The 23,359-nt window shown below is 48.3% G+C and overlaps 10 protein-coding genes across 10 annotated transcripts; 5 read left to right on the top strand and 5 right to left on the bottom strand.

The window, feature by feature from the left end:
• Nucleotides 1-225: 225 nt before the first annotated feature.
• Nucleotides 226-3,528, top strand: N7484_001911 (cation-translocating P-type ATPase; the record flags this gene model as incomplete). Its single annotated transcript, XM_057112331.1, has 1 exon — nt 226-3,528. The coding sequence occupies one exon, from the start codon at nt 226-228 to the stop codon at nt 3,526-3,528; it is 3,303 nt and encodes a 1,100-aa protein (XP_056977068.1).
• Nucleotides 3,529-4,026: 498 nt separating this feature from the next.
• On the bottom strand, nt 4,027-5,435 carry N7484_001910 (serine hydrolase domain-containing protein; the record flags this gene model as incomplete). Its single annotated transcript, XM_057112330.1, has 4 exons — nt 4,027-4,439; nt 4,491-4,782; nt 4,850-4,986; nt 5,048-5,435. 4 exons carry the CDS (start codon nt 5,433-5,435, stop codon nt 4,027-4,029), a joined length of 1,230 nt encoding a protein of 409 aa, XP_056977067.1.
• A 941-nt stretch (nt 5,436-6,376) lies between these two features.
• Nucleotides 6,377-7,084, top strand: N7484_001909 (acetolactate decarboxylase; the record flags this gene model as incomplete). The annotated part of the gene is made up of 1 exon (XM_057112329.1): nt 6,377-7,084. The coding sequence occupies one exon, from the start codon at nt 6,377-6,379 to the stop codon at nt 7,082-7,084; it is 708 nt and encodes a 235-aa protein (XP_056977066.1).
• A 619-nt stretch (nt 7,085-7,703) lies between these two features.
• N7484_001908 (uncharacterized protein) lies at nt 7,704-9,259 on the bottom strand (the record flags this gene model as incomplete). The annotated part of the gene is made up of 7 exons (XM_057112328.1): nt 7,704-7,999; nt 8,052-8,119; nt 8,181-8,563; nt 8,620-8,687; nt 8,741-8,959; nt 9,010-9,075; nt 9,244-9,259. 7 exons carry the CDS (start codon nt 9,257-9,259, stop codon nt 7,704-7,706), a joined length of 1,116 nt encoding a protein of 371 aa, XP_056977065.1.
• Nucleotides 9,260-10,156: 897 nt separating this feature from the next.
• Nucleotides 10,157-12,061, top strand: N7484_001907 (cytochrome P450; the record flags this gene model as incomplete). Its single annotated transcript, XM_057112327.1, has 7 exons — nt 10,157-10,355; nt 10,418-10,550; nt 10,609-10,800; nt 10,854-11,005; nt 11,055-11,302; nt 11,352-11,623; nt 11,674-12,061. The coding sequence occupies 7 exons, from the start codon at nt 10,157-10,159 to the stop codon at nt 12,059-12,061; spliced, it is 1,584 nt and encodes a 527-aa protein (XP_056977064.1).
• Nucleotides 12,062-12,157: 96 nt separating this feature from the next.
• Nucleotides 12,158-12,883, bottom strand: N7484_001906 (uncharacterized protein; the record flags this gene model as incomplete). The annotated part of the gene is made up of 1 exon (XM_057112326.1): nt 12,158-12,883. One exon carries the CDS (start codon nt 12,881-12,883, stop codon nt 12,158-12,160), a length of 726 nt encoding a protein of 241 aa, XP_056977063.1.
• A 315-nt stretch (nt 12,884-13,198) lies between these two features.
• N7484_001905 (cytochrome P450) lies at nt 13,199-14,990 on the top strand (the record flags this gene model as incomplete). Its single annotated transcript, XM_057112325.1, has 4 exons — nt 13,199-13,403; nt 13,501-13,697; nt 13,778-14,782; nt 14,862-14,990. 4 exons carry the CDS (start codon nt 13,199-13,201, stop codon nt 14,988-14,990), a joined length of 1,536 nt encoding a protein of 511 aa, XP_056977062.1.
• Nucleotides 14,991-15,369: 379 nt separating this feature from the next.
• N7484_001904 (uncharacterized protein) lies at nt 15,370-16,329 on the bottom strand (the record flags this gene model as incomplete). Its single annotated transcript, XM_057112324.1, has 1 exon — nt 15,370-16,329. One exon carries the CDS (start codon nt 16,327-16,329, stop codon nt 15,370-15,372), a length of 960 nt encoding a protein of 319 aa, XP_056977061.1.
• Nucleotides 16,330-17,604: 1,275 nt separating this feature from the next.
• N7484_001903 (uncharacterized protein) lies at nt 17,605-18,920 on the top strand (the record flags this gene model as incomplete). The annotated part of the gene is made up of 4 exons (XM_057112323.1): nt 17,605-17,974; nt 18,054-18,182; nt 18,234-18,680; nt 18,730-18,920. The coding sequence occupies 4 exons, from the start codon at nt 17,605-17,607 to the stop codon at nt 18,918-18,920; spliced, it is 1,137 nt and encodes a 378-aa protein (XP_056977060.1).
• Nucleotides 18,921-20,953: 2,033 nt separating this feature from the next.
• N7484_001902 (putative TBC domain protein) lies at nt 20,954-23,284 on the bottom strand (the record flags this gene model as incomplete). Its single annotated transcript, XM_057112322.1, has 2 exons — nt 20,954-22,020; nt 22,075-23,284. 2 exons carry the CDS (start codon nt 23,282-23,284, stop codon nt 20,954-20,956), a joined length of 2,277 nt encoding a protein of 758 aa, XP_056977059.1.
• Nucleotides 23,285-23,359: the final 75 nt, after the last annotated feature.

Genomic DNA, 23,359 nt, shown 5'->3' with positions numbered 1-23,359 from the left:
TAATTGGGTTAGCTATGTCTTCCGTCTCGCCTTCCCAATTCATCATTAGCCACGAGGTGTGGTTCCCTCTGGTTAGTTTTGGTCGACCTACATAAGGCCCGGGGTCGCACACATCATATTCGATAGCTTCTCATTCCTCTTCATCTATTCTTGCTGTGGCCGCTTCAGGTATCTGGCTGTCTGCCTTCTTATTTTCATATCAAATCCCCTCAAGACAGCTACGCCATGGAGCCCAGTTCTCCCCATGGCAAGCCTGACTTCGACGTCGACGTCGAGGCCGATGGTGTTACCATCAAGGATGATGATTATGATCCCATAGAACGAAACACGCGTATCACTTTCCATGACTCTGCCACCGAAGCGGAGGGAATGCGCTCCATTTACCAGCCCGCCCAGCTTGGGCGTACCAATTCGCTGGGTCGTGATACCATTCGCAGTACTCGGAGTACCTACCAGACAACAGCTGGTGGGAATAATGGGATACCTATTGAGTTCCGTACACTTTCGATCCAGATCTCCGAGTCTCAAACCCGCCCGAAAGAGATCGTGGCAGAAACCCCCAAGGAGAAGGTACCCAATCAAGATTATTTCGAGAGCTTGGATTTCCATATCATTCCGCAGGAGAAGGTCTGTCAGGAATTCAATGTCGATCAGCGCTTCGGTTTAAGCACCGAGTCAGCGGCACAACGTCTTCAACGGGATGGAAAGAATGTTATTGCCCATCATCGCGAGAACTACCTCAAAAAGATCTTCTTTTATGTCTTTGGTGGCTTTTGTTCCGTCCTGTGGGTGGGTGTGATTATCTTCTTCCTTTGCTGGCAGCCTCTTAGCAATCCACCCTCAGCAACCAATCTTGCCATGGCTATTCTCGTTATCATCGTTATCACCCTCCAGGCCAGTTTCTCAGCTTTCCAGGACTGGTCTACGAAGCGAGTTATGAACTCTATCTTAAATCTTCTTCCATCAGAAGCTCTGGTCTTGCGTGATGGAAAGCAGCTACGTGTTTCCGCAACTGATTTGGTTGCTGGAGATATTGCACAGATCACCGTTGGAAACAAAGTTCCTGCCGATATGCGTCTGCTGCAGACTTCTGGGGATATTCGATTTGATCGTGCAATTCTCACTGGCGAGTCGGACGAGATTGATGGTGCTACTGAGTCGACCGATGCAAACTTCCTTGAAACTCGCAACATTGCGCTAATGGGAACACTGGTCACGAACGGAAATGCCACTGGCATTGTGCTATTGACCGGTAGTCGTTCCGTCATGGGCCGAATTGCTACCATGACAGCTGGTGTCAAACAAAAGCCGACGCTGATTCAAAAAGAGATCACTCGCTTTGTTACCATCATCGTCAGCCTGACCGTCTGCCTCGCGTTGCTCATCTTGTTCACTTGGCTGGGATGGCTTCGAAAAGACCATCCTGGATACATGAGCGTGGTAGCTATGCTCAACAATGTCATGGGCTGTGTGGTGGCTTTTATCCCAGAGGGTGTGCCTGTTGGTGTCGCACTGACGTTGATGATGGTCGCTCGACGCATGAAGCAGACAAACATCTTGCCCAAAGGATTGGCGACCGTGGAGACTTTGGGATGCGTGAATGTTATCTGCTCCGACAAAACAGGAACGCTCACACAAAACCGCATGTTTGTCAAGTCACTTGGCATGGTGGACTGGGAATACAATATTGATGATCTCGTGCCTGGCATGGAATCTTCGGAGGCACTTCAAAATCTCCTCCGTGCATCGGTTCTCTGCAATGATGCTACCTTCGACCCAGAGACCCTGAAATTGCCAGTTTGGGAGCGTGCCGTCAACGGAAATGCTACGGATGCTGCTGTTTTGCGACTTGCCGACAGCGTCGGTGCTGCTACACCAAAGAATCTTGAGCCATATACCCGCGTCCACCAGATTCCTTTCAACTCAAAAAACAAGTGGATGCTCACAATGCATCAAAACCCGACTTCTTCCAAAGAATACATGATCTACGTCAAGGGTGCGCCTGATGTCCTCTTGGATCGCTGTTCCACTTACTGGTCTGCTGTCAACAATGCTGTTCGTCCTTTAGACACAAATGCCAGAAATAAGCTGTCTGATTTCCAAGCTAAACTCTCTCGTCGTGCCGAGCGTGTGATCATCCTCTGCCAGCGCCGCTACATCCCGACCCATCCTTTGGGATCCAATGGATTTAGTGACGAGATTCTCGAATCGGGTGTCCAGGATCTGACTGTTCTTGGAATCTTCGGCATCATTGACCCTCCTCGCCCGGAGACGGCTCAGACTGTGGCCGCATGTCGCCGCGCGGGCATTCGTTTTTTCATGGTCACCGGCGACTTTGGACTAACGGCGGCGGCAATCGCTCGCGACATCGGTATTTTCGAGGGTGACGTTGAGCCTGATACAATTCATGATCTTCGGGATGGCTTCGCATCGGACAAAATGCCGCCTTCAAGACGCAGCTTGCTTCTAGAAGGCAGTAGTCTCTCATCATTGAACCAGGAAGAGTGGTCCACAATTTGTGATTATGAGGAAATTGTCTTTGCCCGTACCAGTCCCGAACAAAAGCTACGAATTGTGTCAGAGCTCCAGGCAAAAGGCAATTTTGTCGCTGTCACGGGTGATGGAGTCAACGACGCGCCTGCTTTGCGTGCTGCAGATGTTGGAGTTGCCGTCGGTTCCGGTAGTGATGTTGCCATTGAAGCGGCCGACCTTGTCCTTCTTGACAAGTTCGATTCCATTGTCGAGGCTATTCGCCTCGGTCGCCTGGTCTTCCAGAACCTTCAAAAGGTCATCGCCTATCTACTACCCGCTGGCAGTTGGTCAGAAATCTGGCCTGTGCTTATGAACGTTTTCTTCGGATGTCCCTCCCCTCTGAGCTCCTTCTTGATGATTATTATTTGTGTTTTCACCGATCTGTTTCTCTCCTTGTCGCTTATTATGGAAAAAGAGGAGTTTGACTTGATGAGCATTCCACCCCGGAAGCCTCGCAAAGACCACCTGATCAACATGCGCATTTACGGCCAGTCATACCTCTTTGTCGGTGTTATGGAAGCTTTCAGTGCCCATTCCATGTTCTTTTTGTACATGTGGAAAGCCGCGGGCATTCCATTCAGTGATCTTATTTTCGCATTCGACACGTACACCGATGGATTCCACGGATACACAATGGACGAACTAAATCATTTCAACTACGTTGGACAAGGTGTCTACTTCGTAACTCTTGTCATCATGCAATGGGGCAATATCCTGTCTGTCCGGAGCAAGCGCATGTCTCTTCTCCAAGCAGACCCCATCCGCCCTGCGCGTCGCAACCCATGGCTCCCTCTCGCCATGGCAATTTCCCTCGTTATTGCCATTTTCGTCACCGAAGTCCCCGGTATTCAGTCTCTATTCCTGACAGCTTCTGTCCCCATCGAGTTCTGGTTCATTCCACTCGGTCTGGCAATGGGTGTTCTATGTATGGATGAGCTGCGCAAGGTTCTTGTGCGCATGTTCCCCAAAGGACCGGTTGCGTGGGCATCATGGTAATGATGTTGATGTGTTCCAAAATTATTCTTCCTGTGTTGACACACGATCAAAAGGACTGGTGGCGGTTTGAGAGACGGTGTTGGTGGGTATAGTCACTTTATTTGCATCTTTATTTTAGTTTTATATCTCATGTATCTAAGCGGGATGTTGCTTGAACCTTTTTGCTATCTTTAGATCAGATGGTCCAGATTCGACCGTGGCAAAACCAGATACATTTACCTATTACCTATGTCTCCATTTCTGAATATATTGTGGAAACCAACACTAGGTACAGGTATCTCACTCCGACCATATGAAATTGATCCTTCTTGACACAGCCTGGAGCATCCCTTTAGCCTAAGAGTTTCGATTACAATTTTAGGTCTGTGAGGCTTATACTCAATTTTGCGCCTTATAGCCTCGCTATTCTCAAAGGCACGATCTTGAAATGTTTCTATTTAGTAAACAGAATCAACAATCTTGATCTCAGGATGGATGGTGGTAACAATCGTATGAGAATCAAGAGAGCCCCTTATAAACAGCAGCCTCAACATCCTGAAACAGATTGAAAACTTTCTCGTCACCAAACGGTAAAACCTGTGCACACACCATCCCTCCGACGCCATTCTCGCGATCACACCACCAGAAAAGGTTCGCAAGTCCAGACCATTGTGCTGTTCCCACAGAGCGGCCCGTGGAGCCTCCACTGAGCAAAAAGGTTAATCCCCAGCCCTGGCGATCTCCTTCCACAGTTGGGTGCAAGCCCGTACTAGGGCCCGCGAGGTCAGGCTTTGCGTCAGAGAGATACTTCTCACATAGGGGCGGAAGATGCGCAATTTGGTCGCAGAACATATTGTCCACGGTTTGCTTCTTCAAAAGCTGGGATCCTGTGGTTGGAGAGGTCCCGTCATTCAGAAGCACAGCTAGGATTTCTGCAGACGTTGTTAGTCAAACGGGTGGTATTAGGGATGTGGGAGACATACGGCAATACTCCTGGGGTGTTGAGAAGCATCCGGCTCCACCACTGTTGAAATAGGATTCTAAATCGGATTTGGACTCCAGTGTCAGTGGTCGTCTGAGCAGATGGTCTCGGGGCCAGATTTTGCCGTTCAAGTCTCGGTGGTGCATATAGGCTAGGTTGGCCTTCATCGTTGAAGTTGGAATCATGGAGATATGAGTAAGGCCCAACGGCTCAAAGATATGCTGGTGGAAATAGTCATTGAGCTGCTTGCCTGTAACACGTTCAATGACAAGGCCGACCCAGTCAATGTTCACCTATCATATGCCAGCAAGGTTAACAACTACAGGTTTATCCCGGTGTGTACTAGTTGTGTGCTCTTACCCCATACTCCCAAGCTTCTCCTGGCTGGTGCACCAATGGCTGCTTGAAGTCTCTAATATCACCCGAGAACTCATCATAGCCAATAGGGTGACTGTAGTCCCGGAGTTTGTCGTTCATGAAGGCATATCCAAACCCAGCTAGACCGATGACGTCAGACTCCGCACAACTAGAAATGGTACCTGACCGGAATTTACTAACCAGTGTGAGACAATAGCATTCTCAACGTGATGCCTCGCTTCTTATCAACCAATGTACCATCATCTTGCAAGACCTTCAAATCTTTTAGCTCGGGGCAGATGCGCTCGGTCTCGTTGGAATCATCCAAGGAGATCCGACCCTGTTCCACCAGTTGCATACATGCAATTCCGGTGATCAATTTTGTGCATGATGCGATCCAGAATACACTGTCGGTTGTCAGGGGCTCGGGGTTCACATGTCCTCTCTGTCCGCCTGCGTGAGAGACCAATAATTTGCCATCCTTCCCCACAATTGCAACGGAGGCGCCCGGCAGTCCATTTTCAGTACTACAGGCGGCATTGATTAGGCCTTTGATGGTATCCTGAGTTGCGGTTGGAAGTTCACCCATTCTGTAGATGTGATTGAATTGGTACTTTTGAGAAGCGATCACGGGGGAGTATGAAGATGAGGAACGGGTAATCGAGACGACCCTGAGATTGCGGACTGTGGATCCCACTCGATCGGCTGCGGGGTATTTCCGATGTGATATATCCGCACCTGAAGACAGTATGCGGGATACAGATAGATGAGTTTTCCAAGATCTTCACTGTGAGCGTTCGGTTGGACTGAAAAAAAATGCCGAGGCCGCCAGAAGAGACAGAGATAACGAGGGAGAGCAATTCCAGATGCGGTCAAAAAGGACCCTTTGTGCCCGATAAATGTGGCGCAAAGATGATAACTATGCAAGGGGTAAATTATTTTCAAAAGACCTATGAATGGCGTGACAATGATAATAAGTTGTGGAAGCATATTTGGGTTCTCTAAGAGAATCAGTTCGGAGCGCAAGCTATCTAAGCAAGCTGGGCATTATTACTCTTCGACCACAAGGCGAACAATGCAACCATTCTAAATCTACATTCCATCCAAAAATTGTGACTTGTGCATTGCGTGGGCAAAAGGCGCATCTGCCGCCGTTGGCTGGTTACTAATGTCCTCAAACCAAGCATAAGGAGGCAATGATGATTACTATAAGAGCACTTAGCGTGAGCAGCGTGGTCACACAATTATATGAATTGGCTGAGAATACCCGTTATGAATATGCCGTGAGACCATGTGAATGTGAATATTCTCAACTATTTCTGATTGATCATGTAGTAGCAATACTAGTTGCTAGAAAGACTGATTAAGTGAGAATAGTATGTGTGCGGCCCGAGGATAGTTTAGGTGTAGCATGTCATGCGGAACATCTTCATTCGTCACCATTCGCCACAAACGATATGCCCCCAGAACCTTGTCTATTTGAACACCTAATCCACCTAATATCAAACCAATCACCCTTTCCAATCTACCATGGCCAACCATCTTTACCAATACTCAATTTTGAGCGCTTTGATGCACGGGATCTGCCGCGAAGGCACCACGGTCGCAAACCTGCTCACACATGGTGACCATGGCCTGGGAACTATGTCCGGTCTGAACGGAGAAATCATAATCGTCGATAAAGAAGTATACCATTTCCTCCCCAATGGGCAACTCCGCAAAGTTGAGCCTACCGACATCATCCCGTTCGCCATGATCACCCGGTTCGAACCGACATTAGCCAAACATCCACAGTCACTAAACATGTCAACTATTTCCAATGAACTTTCACCACTACTCCCAGCTTGTCAGAATTCATTCTTGTCAATTCGAGTCGACGCCATGTTTACCCGGGTGACATTCCGCGTAATCCCTGCGCAGTCAAAGGCCCGTGAGTCGCTATCGGAGCTGGCGAAACGACAGGAATTGCATCACGCCACGCATAGTCGGGGTACTCTTGTCGGGTTTTGGTCACCTGGATTCACGAGTGGATTCAGTGTGGCTGGGTTCCATCTCCATTTCTTATCTGAAGATCGTGCGCAGGGTGGTCACGTTATGGAATTTGAGGCTGAAGATGCTGTTCTCCAAGCTGCTGCTATTAATGCGTATAATGTTGAGTTACCAGCTTCAGGAGAGTTCCAGAATGAGCCTATTGGGGAGGTTTTGGCGAAAGATCTTCACGCGGCAGAGGGTCAATAATCTGGTGATTTGTCATTGGTGCTTGTTGCCTTTTCTGAGGCATAATGGCCATTGAAACCTGTGTTACTTTGTTTATGTAGATGACAAATTGTTCAAAAAACATTCATGGATGTGGAGATAAGCCATAATTGAGTTAATATATAAGACATTTTCATCCAATACTTTTGACTGGCCATACTATCCGAGCATAGGAGATAGGGCCTATTGCTTAAGTTCCAAAAAGTCCAAGCTTACACTCGCTCAATCCCATTTGATAATTATAGGAATCTGGCATAGTCATAGCTTGCGCCATCAACAATAGGCAGCACTTCCTTTGGGAGTACTCAAAGTTGATTGTGCATTCAACGCCTTTAATCGTGGTGTGCTTCTGTTTCTCTCATAGCTTGGTAAGGGTATAGCCTAGGAGACTCAATCAACTAATTCCACTCTCATCCAGGACGCTGTACCAGATTCCATTGTGTTACAGATATGATGATTGAATTAAAATCCCGTATATTGAAACTAATATCACGTATATTGATATAGATATCCCGTATATTATCAGTCTAGGAGTTGAGAACCCTTTGTAGAAAATCGAACATATTCCGTTACTTCGTAGATACGACATACAGCCGATGTCTCAAGCAGGTTGTACTGGCTTGACAGCAACTGGTTCCTCAACTGGCTGATAAACCAACTGAGTCTCAGAAGTACTGACCTGCCACGAAGTATCCTTCTGGATCCGACCAAGCGGCATAGACCCATCCGAGTGCTGATTATACTGTGGTGACTTGTTATCGTTGTGGTATGATGACGGTTGGCCGAAGATCGAGGGGAAGAGGTGCTTCAGCAGGGAGGGGAGAGCGGGCATGCACGCGCAAATGATTGCCACGTCACATTCAACAACACTCCAGTATATAGCGGGAGTATTTGCATCTGGAGCGTTTCTAGTTAGAAGCGATCACTATAAAGCATGTATATGACTTACAAGTTGTGTTGGAAGACTTTGAGAATACGACGAGAGATCGAAGTCTTAGACAACTGACGACAGTAATTCTGGTTGAAAGGGTTAGAGTGAGACCGTGTGTATTCATACGCGAAAAAAAAAAACACTCACAGAAAGCCGGTACAGAACATCAAAGTGATTTGAACCTTCCTTTTCGTGCTCATCGCTGTGTGAAGCAAAGGCCAAATTGGAAGAGTGATAATCCCTAGATCCATCGCAATCTGAACCGCCGCTTTGTACCATGAGTACCCATTGATATTGATACACGTTCCCTCAAATTCACCCGTCCATCCTGACCAGAAATACGGAACAGGGGTGCATTGGAAGATCATGACAAATGTGTTGGAGATACCAAAGCAGATCGAAAGGCCCATTAGGCAGTAGCAGATCAATTGGAATCGAGGTATTGGGAAAATGCGCAAGTAGAAGGCGAGGAATGACAGTTGTGTTAGAGCCTCGGCAGCCATGTAGCACACTTCGGCCACGTAGAGCAACTAGAGTGAACGATTGTGAGCTAGGAACAATACAGCAAAAAAGGGAACCCAATTACCTCTAATTCTTTTGTAATATGCTCAAATGGGATTGTCCATATGTTCGTGCCGAGTCCGAATTTTTGCACTGTAGACAATGTCAGTTACGAGAGTGGATTCAAAGCAGCGTGTCACACTTACTTGGGAACATTGTGCAGTTCAATGGAGCGGCGCATATAAGAGCTGCGACGATCAATCCGTCATCAAGTCCAAATAGTCGATTGAAGACTGTCCGCTGAATCAAACGCAGTGATACCATGATCAGAGCTAGCATTCCAAGAACCCCAGCCAATACGGGAGAAATAAGAGCTTGGCTAGCCTGAGGAACGTTACATATCGACATTGTCAGGTTCGTAGCAGCTAGAAGTATCATGTTAGCTATGTAAACAGAAATCAATGAATATACTCACAAAGACCAGCTTTCACGCCACAGTCTAGAGTTGTGCAGTCGGTTGCCTGTGTGAAGAAAGTGCTGTCTAGACACAGACATGTTGTATTCGAGACCAGACATGATGTTTGATTCGCGGCCGTAGAAAAGCAGTTTAACTGATGAGAATGCGACAAACGTTAGTTTCCACTCAAGATACAAGATCCACATGTTCGAGGACTCCATACTGCGCAAGAGGACAGACTACCAAACGGACCGTCCGCCAGGGACATGATGAACAGCGGGTCTTGAGGGTCTCAAACCGATGCGAAAATCCCAGTGGCAGGACTTTTTGTTTAAAATCACGGCAGCATTGGGTCGAACTGCTGATCTTTCTTAAAACAAGAGATGAAAAGAAAAAGAAAGTGACAGCTACTATTTCTAACGCCCCTATCAGAAGTGCGAATGCGTGGTGGGCCAGTCAACGTCTGCAACTCAGGTGGAGCTGTTGATTGGTCACATTGTGATATCCACTGTATGAAGACTCCGTTTTGGCCCTCGGCTTTGCTTGACTTGAGGGCCGGACCGTGCTGACGCCTCGTTCGCGGGATTGGACACCCGGTACCGTAAGCGTGGATCATCGGCAAGCCAATTTTCTTCCTTGGTGGGAATAGGCTAGCCAGAAAAGACGGCCGAAACTGCGCTAAATATCCTGCAAACACGACTTCGGTAACAGTTCGTTGTTGTTATTCGATGGAGCAAAAGTGACCCACCAGGATAAACGAATTGTGCGTTCCGACTTGGAAAATGGAAATTTTGCCCCTTGAAACCTATCATGTCCAGGGACTTGGACAATGGAACACAGGCGTACGACCTTGTTCTCTTTCTTTCGGCAGCGTCATACTGTGGCCGGGACCGAGCGTCACCCGATCGCTGGGTCAATAGCGGGTGAACAGCCTTTCATCCCTGGGACAGCGTGCGCCGCGATCCACTGGTGCACAGCGATTGGCGGGAACGGTTCGTGTGGGGTAACTCTCGGCTGGCAGAATGAAGTGGGCAAGTGGAGTGAATGTTATGAACTCAATGCTATTAGCACAAGAATGACCAATGGCACTAAAGATAAAAATGATTGCATGGCTCCAACATAGCTGCCCCCCTTTCGCTTTGGCATACCAACACATCTGGTCACTATGCCATCTCAAACACTTGTCGGTGTGGTCCTGGTGGCAATTGTGCTCTATGCGACCAAGCTTCTAATTTCCCGCAAAAAGGCGCCTGGGCCTCTGCCCCCAGGCCCAAAGGGAAAACCAATTCTCGGTAACATTTCAGACTTGCCCGCTCCAGGGACGGCGGATTGGGTGCATTGGCTGAAGCATAAGGATCTCTATGGTAGGCGCTTCGTCATGGGTTTCGAGGGTGCAGCTGAAATTGACGTATCATTTGGTAAACAGGTCCAATCAGCTCGATCACGGTCATGGGCCAAACCATCGTGATTCTCAATGACAGTCGCACCGCAACGGATCTTCTCGGGAAACGCTCGGCGCTTCATTCGTCGCGACCAAACCTAGTCTTTGCGTCAGAGATGTAATAGACTCTCGATTAAGCAAATAAACAAGCTCTTTCACTAATTTGAATGTGTCAGGGTTGGCTGGGAGCACATTATGGCCATGCAAACATATTCGGACCGATTTCGTGCTTATCGCAAGGCGATGCAACCTTATCTCGGCCACGAAGCCGCTGTGGCGCAATACAATTCCTTGCAAGAGGTCGAGTGTCATCGGTTTCTGCTGCGGGTGCTGAAAGACCCTTCGCAGCTGTCGCAACATATCTCAACGTAGGTTTTGCCTTGAGGAACAGATATGGAGAGGTCAATACTAACTTTCCCAGTGAGGCTGGCGCGATTATTTTGAAAATCGCATATGGATACACGACTGACCCACATAAGTTAGACCCATTGGTGCATATGGCCGGTTTGGCTCTTGAGCACTTCGCCATTGCAGGAACTCCGGGAGCATGGCTTGTCGATATGATTCCTGCTTGTGAGACTGCCCCTAGGTATCGATTTGGCCGCAAAGCTAACAGAGATAGTGAAATACGTACCCTCCTGGTTCCCTGGAGCGGGTTTCAAACGCAAGGCACAAGCATGGAAGAAGAACCTCGAAAACACTGCCGATATACCGTACGATTTTGTCAAGCGGCAAATGGAGAGCGACGAATTCAAGCCCTCTTATCTGTCCAATCTTTTCAAGGCCGAAGGATATCCAGCTGCTGACACCGAAGAGGAGATTGTCGCAAAGTGGACTGCGGCGTCACTGTACACAGGCGGTGCTGACACTGTATGTATGCATCCATTGCTGAGTGAAGAAACAAGCTAACAAATCGCAGACGGTTTGCTCAGTCAAAACTTTCTTCTTAGCTATGACCCTATACCCCGAGGTCCAGCGTAAAGCACAAGAAGAGCTTGATCGAGTATTGGGCGCTGGCCGACTTCCTAGGACGGCCGACCGCGCAAATCTTCCGTATATCGAGGCTGTTGTGAAGGAGACTCTTCGTTGGCATCCAGTCGCACCGATGGGTATTCCCCACATGTCTATCGATGATGACATGTACGAAGGCTATCACATTCCTAAGGGTTCTTTGATTATGCCCAATATCTGGTAGGTTTTGTCGTAAGCCTCTTGGGGATAAACATACTAACAACGAGTAGGGCCCTGCTTCACGACCCCGAGGTTTATCATGACCCAATGACATTCAAGCCCGAACGCTTCCTGGGTGTCGATGGCCGTGAGCCTGAAATGGACCCTCGCGGTGTCGTGTTCGGTTTTGGTCGACGCGCATGCCCGGGTCGACTCTTGGCGGAGAACACGGTGTATCTGAGTGTTTCTCGGTCGCTGGCGGTCTTCAACATTAATAAAGCAGTTGACAATGGCAAGGAGGTGGATGTCAAGGCAGAATTTCAACCTGGTGTGATTAGCCACCCAGTTGCGTGGAAGTACGATATAAAGCCCCGTAGCCCTGCGCACGAGGCCTTGATTCTTTCCGTGGAGACAGAACATCCATGGGAGGAAAGTGATGCCGCCGCCCTGAAGGTTTGATTTTCTGACATGAGAAATTTATGGTCTATTGACATGACGGTTATATGATTTCGTTATGGCATATCCCCTATTCTGCAAGGCTATATTTCCTCCAACTTATTGCACTACCAATTCCCATTCAATCTCCTCCGGTTCCTTCCAGTAATTTGTTCCACTGTGGCTAAATCCAAGCTTCTGCAATACTCGTCCACTTCGCTCATTATCTCTCTCGGTTTCGGCGATGAATCTCTTCACGCCCCGTTCATCCTTTGCCCATTCCATGACCGCCTGGGCCGCTTCTTTAGCAATGCCCGTACCCCAGCATTCTGGGGAGACACCATATCGCAGTTCAATCATCTCCTGCCAAGGTGGGAGAGCGGGGTCTCCGGCCTCTCGTGTTGGCATCGAAGTGGTTGATGCATCGCGAATACCGGCATAGCCAACCCAATGAATCTTATCAAGGAGCACCAGGTCTAGTCCAATCATGTTCTCCAGTTCAGCTGCTCTGAGCACTGATAGTCGTGGCTTATCTGAATTCGCATCTTTAACATCGGATTGAGAAGACCCCCGCAACCCCACAGCGAAATCGCCCAAGTTGTACTTCTTCCACGAGCGCTCGATGTCACGTGTCTTAATGACTGACTGGGTTTCGTTGTCACTCCAGTTCTTGATTGGGAATCCGCTCCCAAAGCCCATTCGGCAGAACCCCGCATCGGCGTGCAGCCTTGCATACATTTTTCGGTACGTAGGTGAGGACACAGCGATGGGGGTTGGAAACAATATAAGCCTATCCGTGAGGATGGCAAAAGGTTCGTGAAGATCCGGGAATTGAAGAGAGCTCATGTTGGATAGGCAATGTCTTCTGTTGTATGTAATAGTAATTCTGCAGGAGTGTGAAGAATCAGGCTGTAACGGCCATGCACATGCAGCCAATCAAACATGGTTACGACAAACTTACTCGACTGTTTGGTTTGTTTGCAGAAGGCTACTGCGGGGCGAAGTGGGGCGAGGCAGCGGGCACGAGTAAACAGTCATGTCAATGACACCACCAGTGACTCGCCATAAAATCAGGGATATCACACATTAAATCCAATGAAACCCCACAAAATACTCCAAATAATCCGTTTTAGTCAACTCTTTTCCATTATTGTGTCCACTATGGGAGACGCTACTTTATTGGGCCAGGCTGTGACGCTCTTCTGCGTTCTCTTGGGCTTGTATATTTTCAAGATTACCACAACATATACTAAATTGAAGCATTTTCGGGGACCTTCGTTGACCGGTATCTCAAACTGGCCCCATAGCCTGGCATTACTTCGAGGTAATTGCCATGAGTGGTACGCTAAAGTCAACGAGAAACATGGTGCGAGTCATCCATTTCTTAGACATACATTGTGCTCTGCAACTCTACTAGAGTTCCATACCTACGCATAATAGCTAACCTTTCCGACTCAAAACAGGTCCGATTGCGCGTGTTGCTCCCCAGGTGCTGATCACTTCCTCCCCCGATGTTTGGATGCATGTGAACAACAAGCCTGGCTACAAGCGCTCCGATTGGTACTACCACGCCGTGCGAATTGAGTATCGAAAGGACAATGTCTTCAGTCAAACAGATAACGCGAAACATGATCAGCGAAGAAAACAAATGGCTCCAGGGGTATGTTAGCTGCCTCAACTTTCTTTAACTGTTTCCCCACCTATCTGTACCGGTATAGACCGCTGACTGAAGTGACAAAGTATTCGGGACGGGAAAATGACCAGCTCGAGAGAGCAGTGGATGAGCAAGTTCACAATTTGCTGAACCTTATTCGGTCCAAATACATATCTACAGACCGTGGCGTCGTACCCATGGACCTAGCGAAAAAGGTTCAGTATTTTACACTAGACGTCATTAGCAGCGTCGGCCTCGGTAAGGCGTTCGGTATGTTGCAGAGTGACCAAGACGTGGACCATTATCTCCAATCAAACGAGGAAGGACTAGCTATCGGCAATACCGCCCTTGCCATGGGATTCAGCTGGATCACTCAAGCGCCCTTCGTCGGCAAATACATTGCGCCTTCACCTAAGGACAACAATGGCTTCGGCAAGATGATGGACGCATGCTTTCGTCTTGTTGATGCGCGCGCCGCAAGCTCCACTGATGAAAGGTCCGATATGTTAGCCTCCTTCATGCGTCACGGCTTAAAGGGTGACGAACTACGCACTGAGGCACTAGAGCAGATCCTTGCGGGCTCCGACACCACTGCTGGCGGAATTCGCGGCACTCTTCTCCACATTATAACAAATCCCCGCGTCTACTTGAAGCTTCAACATGAGATTGACGATGCCGTGAGCTGCGGCCATGCTCCGAGCGCGGGCAAAGGCCTTGTTACTACCGCCCAGACTAAACTTCTTCCATACCTTCAAGCCGTCATTCGTGAGGCTCTGCGAGTTTGGCCGCCCGTTGCGAACATATTTTCGCGCGATGTCCCGGCAGATGGCGATACTGTTGTCGTCGACGGCGAGAGCGTATTTCTACCCGGTGGCGCCTGCATCGGTTACTCGGCGTATGCTATGCACCATAGCGAGAAGATATATGGCAAAGACGCAAAGGCTTTCCGTCCAGAGCGGTGGCTCGAGGAGTCGGACCCTGCTAGGTTGGCTGTCATGATTCGGACCAACGATCTTATATTCGGTTACGGTAAATTCCAGTGTTTGGGGAAGCCAGTGGCCCAAATTGAGATGGGAAAGATTATATTTGAGGTAATGGAAATAGCCTTGCACGTTCAAATCATATTTTCTCTTCCTGATGACACGTTTACTGACCTCTCGCCGGATTCAGCTCTTCCGTAACTTTGACATAGCGCTTATCAATCCGACGCATCCCTGGGATGTGTTGAACTCCCTTGGGCTCTTCACCATCTCAAATATGTGGGTGCAAGTGATGGAGCGATCCCCCTGTTCTTCTTGACCACATATTGAACAGTCCCGTACAATATCCGGATGTGCTTTGCTATAACTAGGGGCGATGTTACATAGTGCCTGCCATTCCAAATACTTTTCTTGCCGGTTTCTCATGTTCGGCTTTACTTCGAGTATATCGTGGAAAGACTAAGTAGAACTTTATCATTGGTCTAAGAGAAGATTTTACGTCCTTTTATCACATCCTTCCAGGTTTAGCTCTCATAGCTTGGCCTAGGGTATCAGTAGTCGCGACGATGCCATAATAGAGCATTTTTGAAAAGTATCATACCCTTTGAAACTTGAATTTGTACGTTTCAATTTGAATTGAGAGCTTGGAGGGTTACTTATATCTGTTATTGTACATTGATTGTCGAGTGCTTCTATACTTATTCTGCCTTCCTTAGTTGCCGAACGGTGTGGAGAAGAAGACTCTGAGCGTATAAGACGTGAGCCTCATAAGCGAGCCACGGCATTCTTTTGAAATCTCTTGGTGTTTGATCACCAGGATGTAAATCAGAGCACTCCAACGCGACATACGTCACTCTCGCCGTTTCCTCTGAGATCTTCTCAACGATGAACTCTTGCCAACCGCCTTCCATCACTCGCCATGGCCAGCCGTAAGAGGCCGCCTTGTTAAACGCATTGACTGCACCGACGGGAAACTTCCAATAGATGACTGTTCCAGCTGACTCGGGCAGAGACAAGTCCCGGGATGCAAGAAGTGCTTCATTCGAGGGGAAAAAAGAGCTTGGGACAGGTGCGCTCGCAGGCAAAACCGTAGGCTGGATTCCGCTTGTCAGTGTGGAGCTCCAGCTGTCAAACATAAAGGCAGAAAGACCAGGTGCCTCTCCAAACAAATGACTTCCAGGCATATAAGTCCTCGGTGGCACGTTCCTGTCTATGAGCCAGCCATCAGGCCCGGTCGACCGTGCATCAAGAAAGGCAGCAATCAAATTTCGCGCCATACCATCCGCGCTACGCGGCTCCTTGTCGCTTTTGGCTGATACACTCTCCCTAGCCTCGCTTGTGTAGGATTCGAGTAATGCCACTGGCACGTCCACTTGAACTGCAACATAGGATGATAGCCAACGGCTTTTCCTGTCCCCCGAGCTGGCTTCCGACCAAGAGGGTAACGGGCCTGATTTTTCTCCTCCCCATGGCTTTGGCACATCATCATCTGAGCTGTCACATGCGGTATCCACGAGTTGTCGGCATGCACTCAATTGCGATACTTTGCTAATAGGTATCCTTGGACAAGAACGATCGAGATATTGTTTACTGATGTATGCGGTGATGATAGTGGCACTGCCCAATCCCAATGCGCCCAGAGGGAGTTTGTTTGCCATCCTTTGTTGGTAAGAAGGTGTTGGGTTCAAGAATTTGCATGTAATTTTTCCATCTAATTATAGATGAAGCAGAAGAACAATGGATTTTGTATGTTATGGACTCGGAAGAAACCGGAGGAACTAGTTCTAATATAGCTAACGTTATAAGCAAAACCGGCTTATGTCACATGTACAGAGCAAAGCATCACTAACATGGCCTTTTTCCATAGTGAATTCTGCGCTCAGAAATATCATGTCTTGTGACTCGTGAGTCACCTGTGTTATGTGGTATCCTCAGACACCCACAGCGTTGTTTCGGTATCCACGGTCCCGAACCACGGATGCATAGTTTATATTCGATACTATGGCTAGCGCTTCGTTAATAGCCTTTCATGTAGATTACTACACGTGGCACCCGCTAGACAAACTTACTCAAAATGAGTCTTCTATGTCTTTAAGTGTGCTTCCTCGTAGTTTTGAGCTATTTGATACCATGGTTGCGATTATGGCGCCCTCTATGATAGTATGACGCTGGATTGATAGGGAAACAAAAAATGGAACTCTGCAATCTATAAATTGTAGAGAGAAGCAGTATCGAAAGAAAAAAAAAAAAAAAAAAAAAAAAGAATTTTCAATTTTCGACCCACCATCCACCATCCGAATATCAAGTATGCGAAGACAATGTAGTACCCAGGATATCTAGATACACATATCAATGGGCCATGCAGATAAGACGGAGAGCTCGTGTCCATGCATTTAAAGAGCGTAAATAAAAGGCCTGGATAGTTCGACGTGGCAAGCACAGAGTATTTCCCAAACAAAGACTAGATTCCAAGTTCATCATCACAAGCTCGACGAAAAGGAAGTGCGCAACCAATTCTTGATCTCACAAAGTTGGCGGATCTTGATTAAAAATTTACCTCCAAGGTCGTACTAACCAAGCTTCCTGTCACATCATAGTACATTTTTATGAGCTCTAACTTGGCTGTGGGATTCTATCATGTTCTTGGTGGAGCCATATGCAAAGCAACTCAAGCCAATAGTCCGTTTTCCCTTGCCGCCTGCTGCAACAACATGTGTTCACCATGGGGCTGAACCCTGCCCCCGATGAAACGTCTTTTATCTCACTTTGAATCCTTAAGTTGCTTCTGTTCTTGCTTTCCGCTATATATTAGGCTTTGACCTATTTATTAACTACACGGCTGACCCCAGATTTTCGGACGTATAGCCTCGGATTGATAACGAACAGAGAAGTATACCTCATTGACTAGTCATTATCAAAGAATACATCGTTCCATGTCTCCTAGACAGCTCAGCCACGATGTTTATACTGTGGGTTGGCTATGTGTGCTTGAGTCTGAGCTAGATGCGGCAAGAGCAATACTGGACGAAGAAGATGAAGCTTTACCGCCAGGTATCAATGATGATAATGCCTATATTCTTGGTCGAGTGGGAGGACATAATGTTGTCATTGCCTTTCCTGAATCACATGGAACAAACGCTGCTGTTCAAACGGTTACCAACATGGCTCGCACATTTCCCAGAATCCGGTTTGGGTTAATAGTGGGAGTGGGAGGTGGTGCACCAAAAAGCCCGCATACTAAGGATCCAAGGAAAGACCTTCGGCTCGGGGATGTTGTAGTGGGTGAACCTCGTGGTAATCATGGTACGCATCATCATATTGTGTGATAGTTATAAAGGGGCCCAACTTTGACAACTACACGACCAATGCTAATGAGTACTAGGTGGAATTCTTCAATACGACCTGGGAAAATGGAAAGACAACAATCAATTCCTGACCGAGTCACATTTGAACAAACCCCCGACAATGCTGTTGAAGGCAATGAAGTGGGTCAAGGCAGACCATCGATTCAGTAAAAGCAGATTTCTTGACTTTCTGCATTAAACGATGAACGAAATGAAAGATTTACCGGAAATTGAAGGCTTCGAATTTCCTGGTCGACAGCAAGACCTTCTTTTCAAAGCGGACTATATTCACGTGGAAGGAGAAGACTGCCAAAACTGTGACATTCAACAAACTGTGAATAGACTCCACCGCACTTCCGAAAATCCTGTCATTCATTACGGTCTTATTGCCTCTGGAAATGCTGTCATGAGATCTGCACAGCGTCGGGACGAGCTGCGGGATGCTCATGATGTGCTGTGTTTCGAAATGCAGGCAGCAGGATTGATGAATTATTTTCCATGCGTCGTGATCAAGGGCATCTGCGACTACGCCGATGGTCACCAAAATAAACAGTGGCAGCCATATGCTGCGGTTGCTGCTGCTGCCTATGCAAAAGACCTCCTTAGAGTGATCCACCCAGGGGAGGTTACGAACTTTGAAGCGGCCGCTGAAATGATCAAAAATTGTAAGTTGCTGAGCCAGAAACGTGTCTAGTCAAATAATAACGATATCAGTCAGTGAGACCATGTCAAACACAAAGAGCGATGTTGCCAAAATCAGATTGGCATTAGATGATGATCTCAAGCACAAATTCCTCCAACGGCTGACTCCCGTCGACTACGGGGAACAGCATAGTGAAGTCCTCCGTCAACGAGCAGCAAAAACTGGACAGTGGCTACTGGAACCCTCTGAGTATCAGGAATAGCTCAATCAAAAAAGCAAGCGGACTTTATTATGTTCAGGTATATCAGGTGCAGGCAAGACAATTATATGTTCGATAGTCATCGACCACGTAAATGCCGAGTATGGGAATTCGTCTGATGTTGGCATCGCATACATCTATTGCAACTACCGATCTCCGCAACAGCAACGACTCACAGATGTGCTTTTGAGTCTCCTGAAACAGCTCACAAGAGGGCGACAAGAAGTTCCAAGGAAACTTCTGAACCTATATGCCACCCACAGCGATAAAGGGACCTGGGCAGGCCAACAGATACTGAAATCATGGAAGCATCGATTTCCGTTACCCGGTTATATTCCCGAGTTCTTGTCACAATTGACGCCTTGGACGAGTATTATAGCCTGGATAATACAGCCCCTCGTTTGCTTCTCACCGAACTATTCCGTGTCCAAAGAAACACTGCACCCAATATATTTGCAACTTCACGACACATACCAGAGATCATGTCGCAGTTTAATGGATGCGTTTGGAAAGAGATCACTGCTCAAAGCCAAGATATTCTTTATTACGTTAACAGCCAAATGGCTAGGCTTTGTGCTTCTCAAATATCAAGATACCCCGAGATCCAGGACTTGGTCAGACGTACTATCGTCGAAGTCGCTTGTGGAATGTATGTTCATTTATTCACTCATATATGGAGGGGCTCTCTGAGTGAAATATCTAACAGGAAACCTAGGTTCCTTCTTGCAAAGCTGCACATGGAAATCTCTCCTAGGTCAATCAACCATAGGAGACTTTGAGATAGCACTCAAGGATTTACACTACGGAGAGGCACGGCTGGACGATACCTATATACAAGCAGTGGAGAGGATCGGAAACCAGCCGAAAGGCTACAGATATTCCGCTAGACGAACTTTGGCTTGCTTAACGTACAGCAAGAGAGCGCTTTCACTGCCAGAGATACAACACGCTCTAGCTGTCAGAACGGGCGTCACAGGCTTCAATGAAAAGTTCATTGCGGACGCAGTTACCCTTGTTCTATCTGCGCTGGATTGATCATCGTGGACCAAAAGAGTGGGATCATCGATTTCGCACATTACACGGCTAAGGAGTATTTCGAGCGTACATATGAATTCTCGGAAGAGAAGGTTGATATTTCAGCACCTGTATCACGTATCTTTCGTTGGGATTTTTCAATGTTGGGTTTTGCGCAACCGATGACATTATTGAGTCACGGATACGCAACAATCCCTTTTATGATTATGCGGCACGGAACTGGGGATATCATGCTCGAAAAGCATCTGGAGAGCCAGAGTCGATCTTGAAGTTTCTTAGCAGCGAGGCTAAAGTTTCCGGCTCATGCCAGGCAATGATGGTGAATGAAAGCCACTATCGTTTCTTCAACTACAGTCAGAATGTGCCAAGACAGATCGCAGATGTGCACATTGCGGCTCATTTTGGCTTCATGAAGGTGATGAATACTTTAATCTGGAAAGGACATGAGCCAGGTTCAAAGGGCTCTCACGGACGGACATCTCTGTCATTGGCTGCAGAGAACGGGAACAAGGCATTGGTGGAGCTGCTACTCACAAAAGATCAAGTGGAACCAGATTCCAAGGTTTGGAACAAAGTGAATAGAAAGAGCCTTGATTGCTACGTATACCGCTATCGACCTTGGCAGGAACGAAATGCATCCCAGGAACATAATAGTAAAGAATACAGTGTGGAGAAATGAAAGAGAACAAAGGAAGGCTGAAAACCATACGGGCACAAAGAAAGGACGCAATAAGCGGATGTGTAGAACAGTCAAGTAATAGACAAAAGGCAAATCGGCGTTGGGGTGGGCCAAGCCACCCATCATTAGTCCACTATACAGCAGGACGAAAACAAGTCATGGCAAGCGCACTCTCCGGGTATTCAGCGAATGGATTTGGGTAAGAGGTATCGGGCACACCACGTGTGCCAATGCATACAAAAAAAGGTGCAGTGGCGTTAAATAGTGAAAACGAGAGTAGGCGGCAGAAAAACATGCGCTTTCGAATCGAAAAACTGCTTGTCTATTGTTGCCGGACTTTGCCAGCTTCTCTCACTGCGGTCATGAAGCCGTCCTCGTTGCCAGCGGCCGTCAAGACCCAATAGTCGGCCACACCGGGATTTGAGAGTTGACCACCGCCGAAGCCGGTAGCCGCAGGGGCGCTGTGGCGATCCTTGGGTTTCTGGTTGTTCGCGCCGACGTGGCGAGGTCCCCAGCCTAGGATGTTGCGCACAGTAAGACGACTCTGATCATCCGGTTGGTGGAAAGAGAATAATTGCGCTTGGAGACAGCCAAGAATAGCGACAGCAGCGCGAATCATAATGCGGTCACCTTCAAAGACCCAGCAATCCCACACACGCGACACACGCTCGAGATCGAGGCCATTTGTGAGTAAAGTGCGGAAAATGGGTTCCCAGATCTCTTCCTCCGTCAGAGAGAGCGTCTCATTGAGGTAAACAGCGAGACGAGGGAATTTGTAGCGCAGAGTCTCCGAGGCTAAAGTATATGTGCGTGCCATAGCACCACGGTCCCAGGTAAGGAAAGCGACTGGCAGAGGACGGTTGAGAGCATTGGCCATAGCAACAAATGCAGAGCTTGGGGTGGGAAATTGAAGAACTAGCAGAGCAGCAATGGAATGAAGGCCGTGGATGTATCCAACATCGCTGCGGTACATCGAATATGCCTGTAGCACGTCGATCAGAGTCTCGCGTAACGGTCCACCCTCCTGGAAAAGATTCAAATCCGGGAAAGCTTGTGACACGTCCTTCTCGATTGCATCAAAACATTCAAGCATTCGTTTGTTGCTTTCACTAGGCTCTTTTTCGGTCCTAGAGCGCAAGTCCCTGGCTCGCTGAAGTGCCTTCGTAAATGACTCCTCGGTCAAGGACAACTCGTTGCCTAGAGCTCGCTTCCACATTTCTCCTCGATTGCGAGGTGGAATTCCACGCCACCAAAGTTCTCGAGTACGTGGTTCACGCAAGGCCCGATCCCAGTTTGGGCTGACGAATTCATCCCAAATGTTTTGAAGGGTTGCTCGGGTAGAGTCCTTTTCGCATTGAGCGGACGCAGCTCGCGCAGCCTTGCGTTTATCTGTATACAATTAGTCGTGTGCCTACGTCGTGCCAAGATGACAAGTAAACCCACCAGTCTCCTTTGATTGGGCCATCATCTGCTGGTATTCCTTCAGGTGCTTTTTCTCCTCCTTTTGATCCTTGGGCGGCAGCCAACTAGGGCGCGTTCGCGTAAGAACCTTCTCCTTCTCCTTGCTAATAGGTAAAGGGTCGATCATTATATTAGATTTCTGCAACGGAGGCAGCTCGATATTTTCGCGTGACGCTCGTGGTGATTCTGTGCTTGGGTCACGCGGTCCGCCGTTCTGCACGGCATCCTCTCGTTTACGGCCATTCTCATCCTCGTGGAACTCCAGAGCCTCCGTGATGATCCTTGCCTCCTCCGACAGATCCGACATGTAACTGTTGTATGAATAGGCGCGGGGGTTGCGAGGCGATAATTGGCCCCGTTCGGGTCCCGCAGAGCTCGATCGCTGCGGTGCTCTCCTCATGCGAGCTGCTCTGGAGGCATTGGCGGCAGGATTTTCAATGGGTGTGTCAGAAACGGTATGTGATATCGGCAAAGGCCTTGGGCCGGGACTACGGCCACTCGGACTTGTGCCGCGAGACTTCGGGCGATCTTGAACTGGGCGTGGAGAGATAGGAATATTCCACAGACTGGCATCATCGGGAAGCTCATCATCAGAATCATGGTACTCCTCTTCAAGATCCTTCACGGTCTTGCGATTTGGCTGCCATGTCTGCTTCTGTGTGGGTGTACGTGCCGAGAGCGGAGACAGGGCGAGACTGGTAGACGAGGCGGATCGGCTGGACATTGGTCGTAACGGGGAGACTGATCGTGATCTACGGGGTTGGGATGGAGTCAAGCCGCCGGAGTTGGGTGTGCTCGCCGAATCCCTCCTTTTAGAAGACCGTGCTGACAGGGAACCCGTAGATGGTGGTGCGCGGGTGGCTCCATTGATTTGGTTATGAATAGGAGGAAGGGGATTTCGTTTCCGCGGTTTTGGCGTCGCGGTCAAATCGCGTGTCGCAGTTGCTGGACTTTTGCTGGGCAGTCTGGCGGCGGACGACCGCCCGGTCAAGCCGGCTCGAGCATAAGGGGTGGAGGGGTCGTCAATCTTGAGCTCCGCATCGTCCTCTAGGCCAATGTCTTCAAAATTGGAGATGTCCGTAAAGATGCCACCGGCACCATCGATCTGTGAAGAATGAAAGGAGGAGGATTTGGAAGATTTGGACCCGGACAATTCGGGCGGGGAAGTGGGTGTCGGGCAGACGGAGGTCATGGTCTCATGTAGTTGCACTTAAAGCTGATCCTCCACAAATACCATCGGTGTTCCAAGCAACAATATAGGTAAGAA

This window comes from Penicillium longicatenatum (assembly GCF_028827895.1).
Source record: "Penicillium longicatenatum strain IBT 33135 chromosome Unknown contig_1_segment0_segment0, whole genome shotgun sequence".
Lineage (NCBI taxonomy): Eukaryota > Fungi > Ascomycota > Eurotiomycetes > Eurotiales > Aspergillaceae > Penicillium > Penicillium longicatenatum.
Note: the sequence above shows the minus strand (reverse complement) of the source record. Positions and strands in the feature narration are given on the sequence as shown.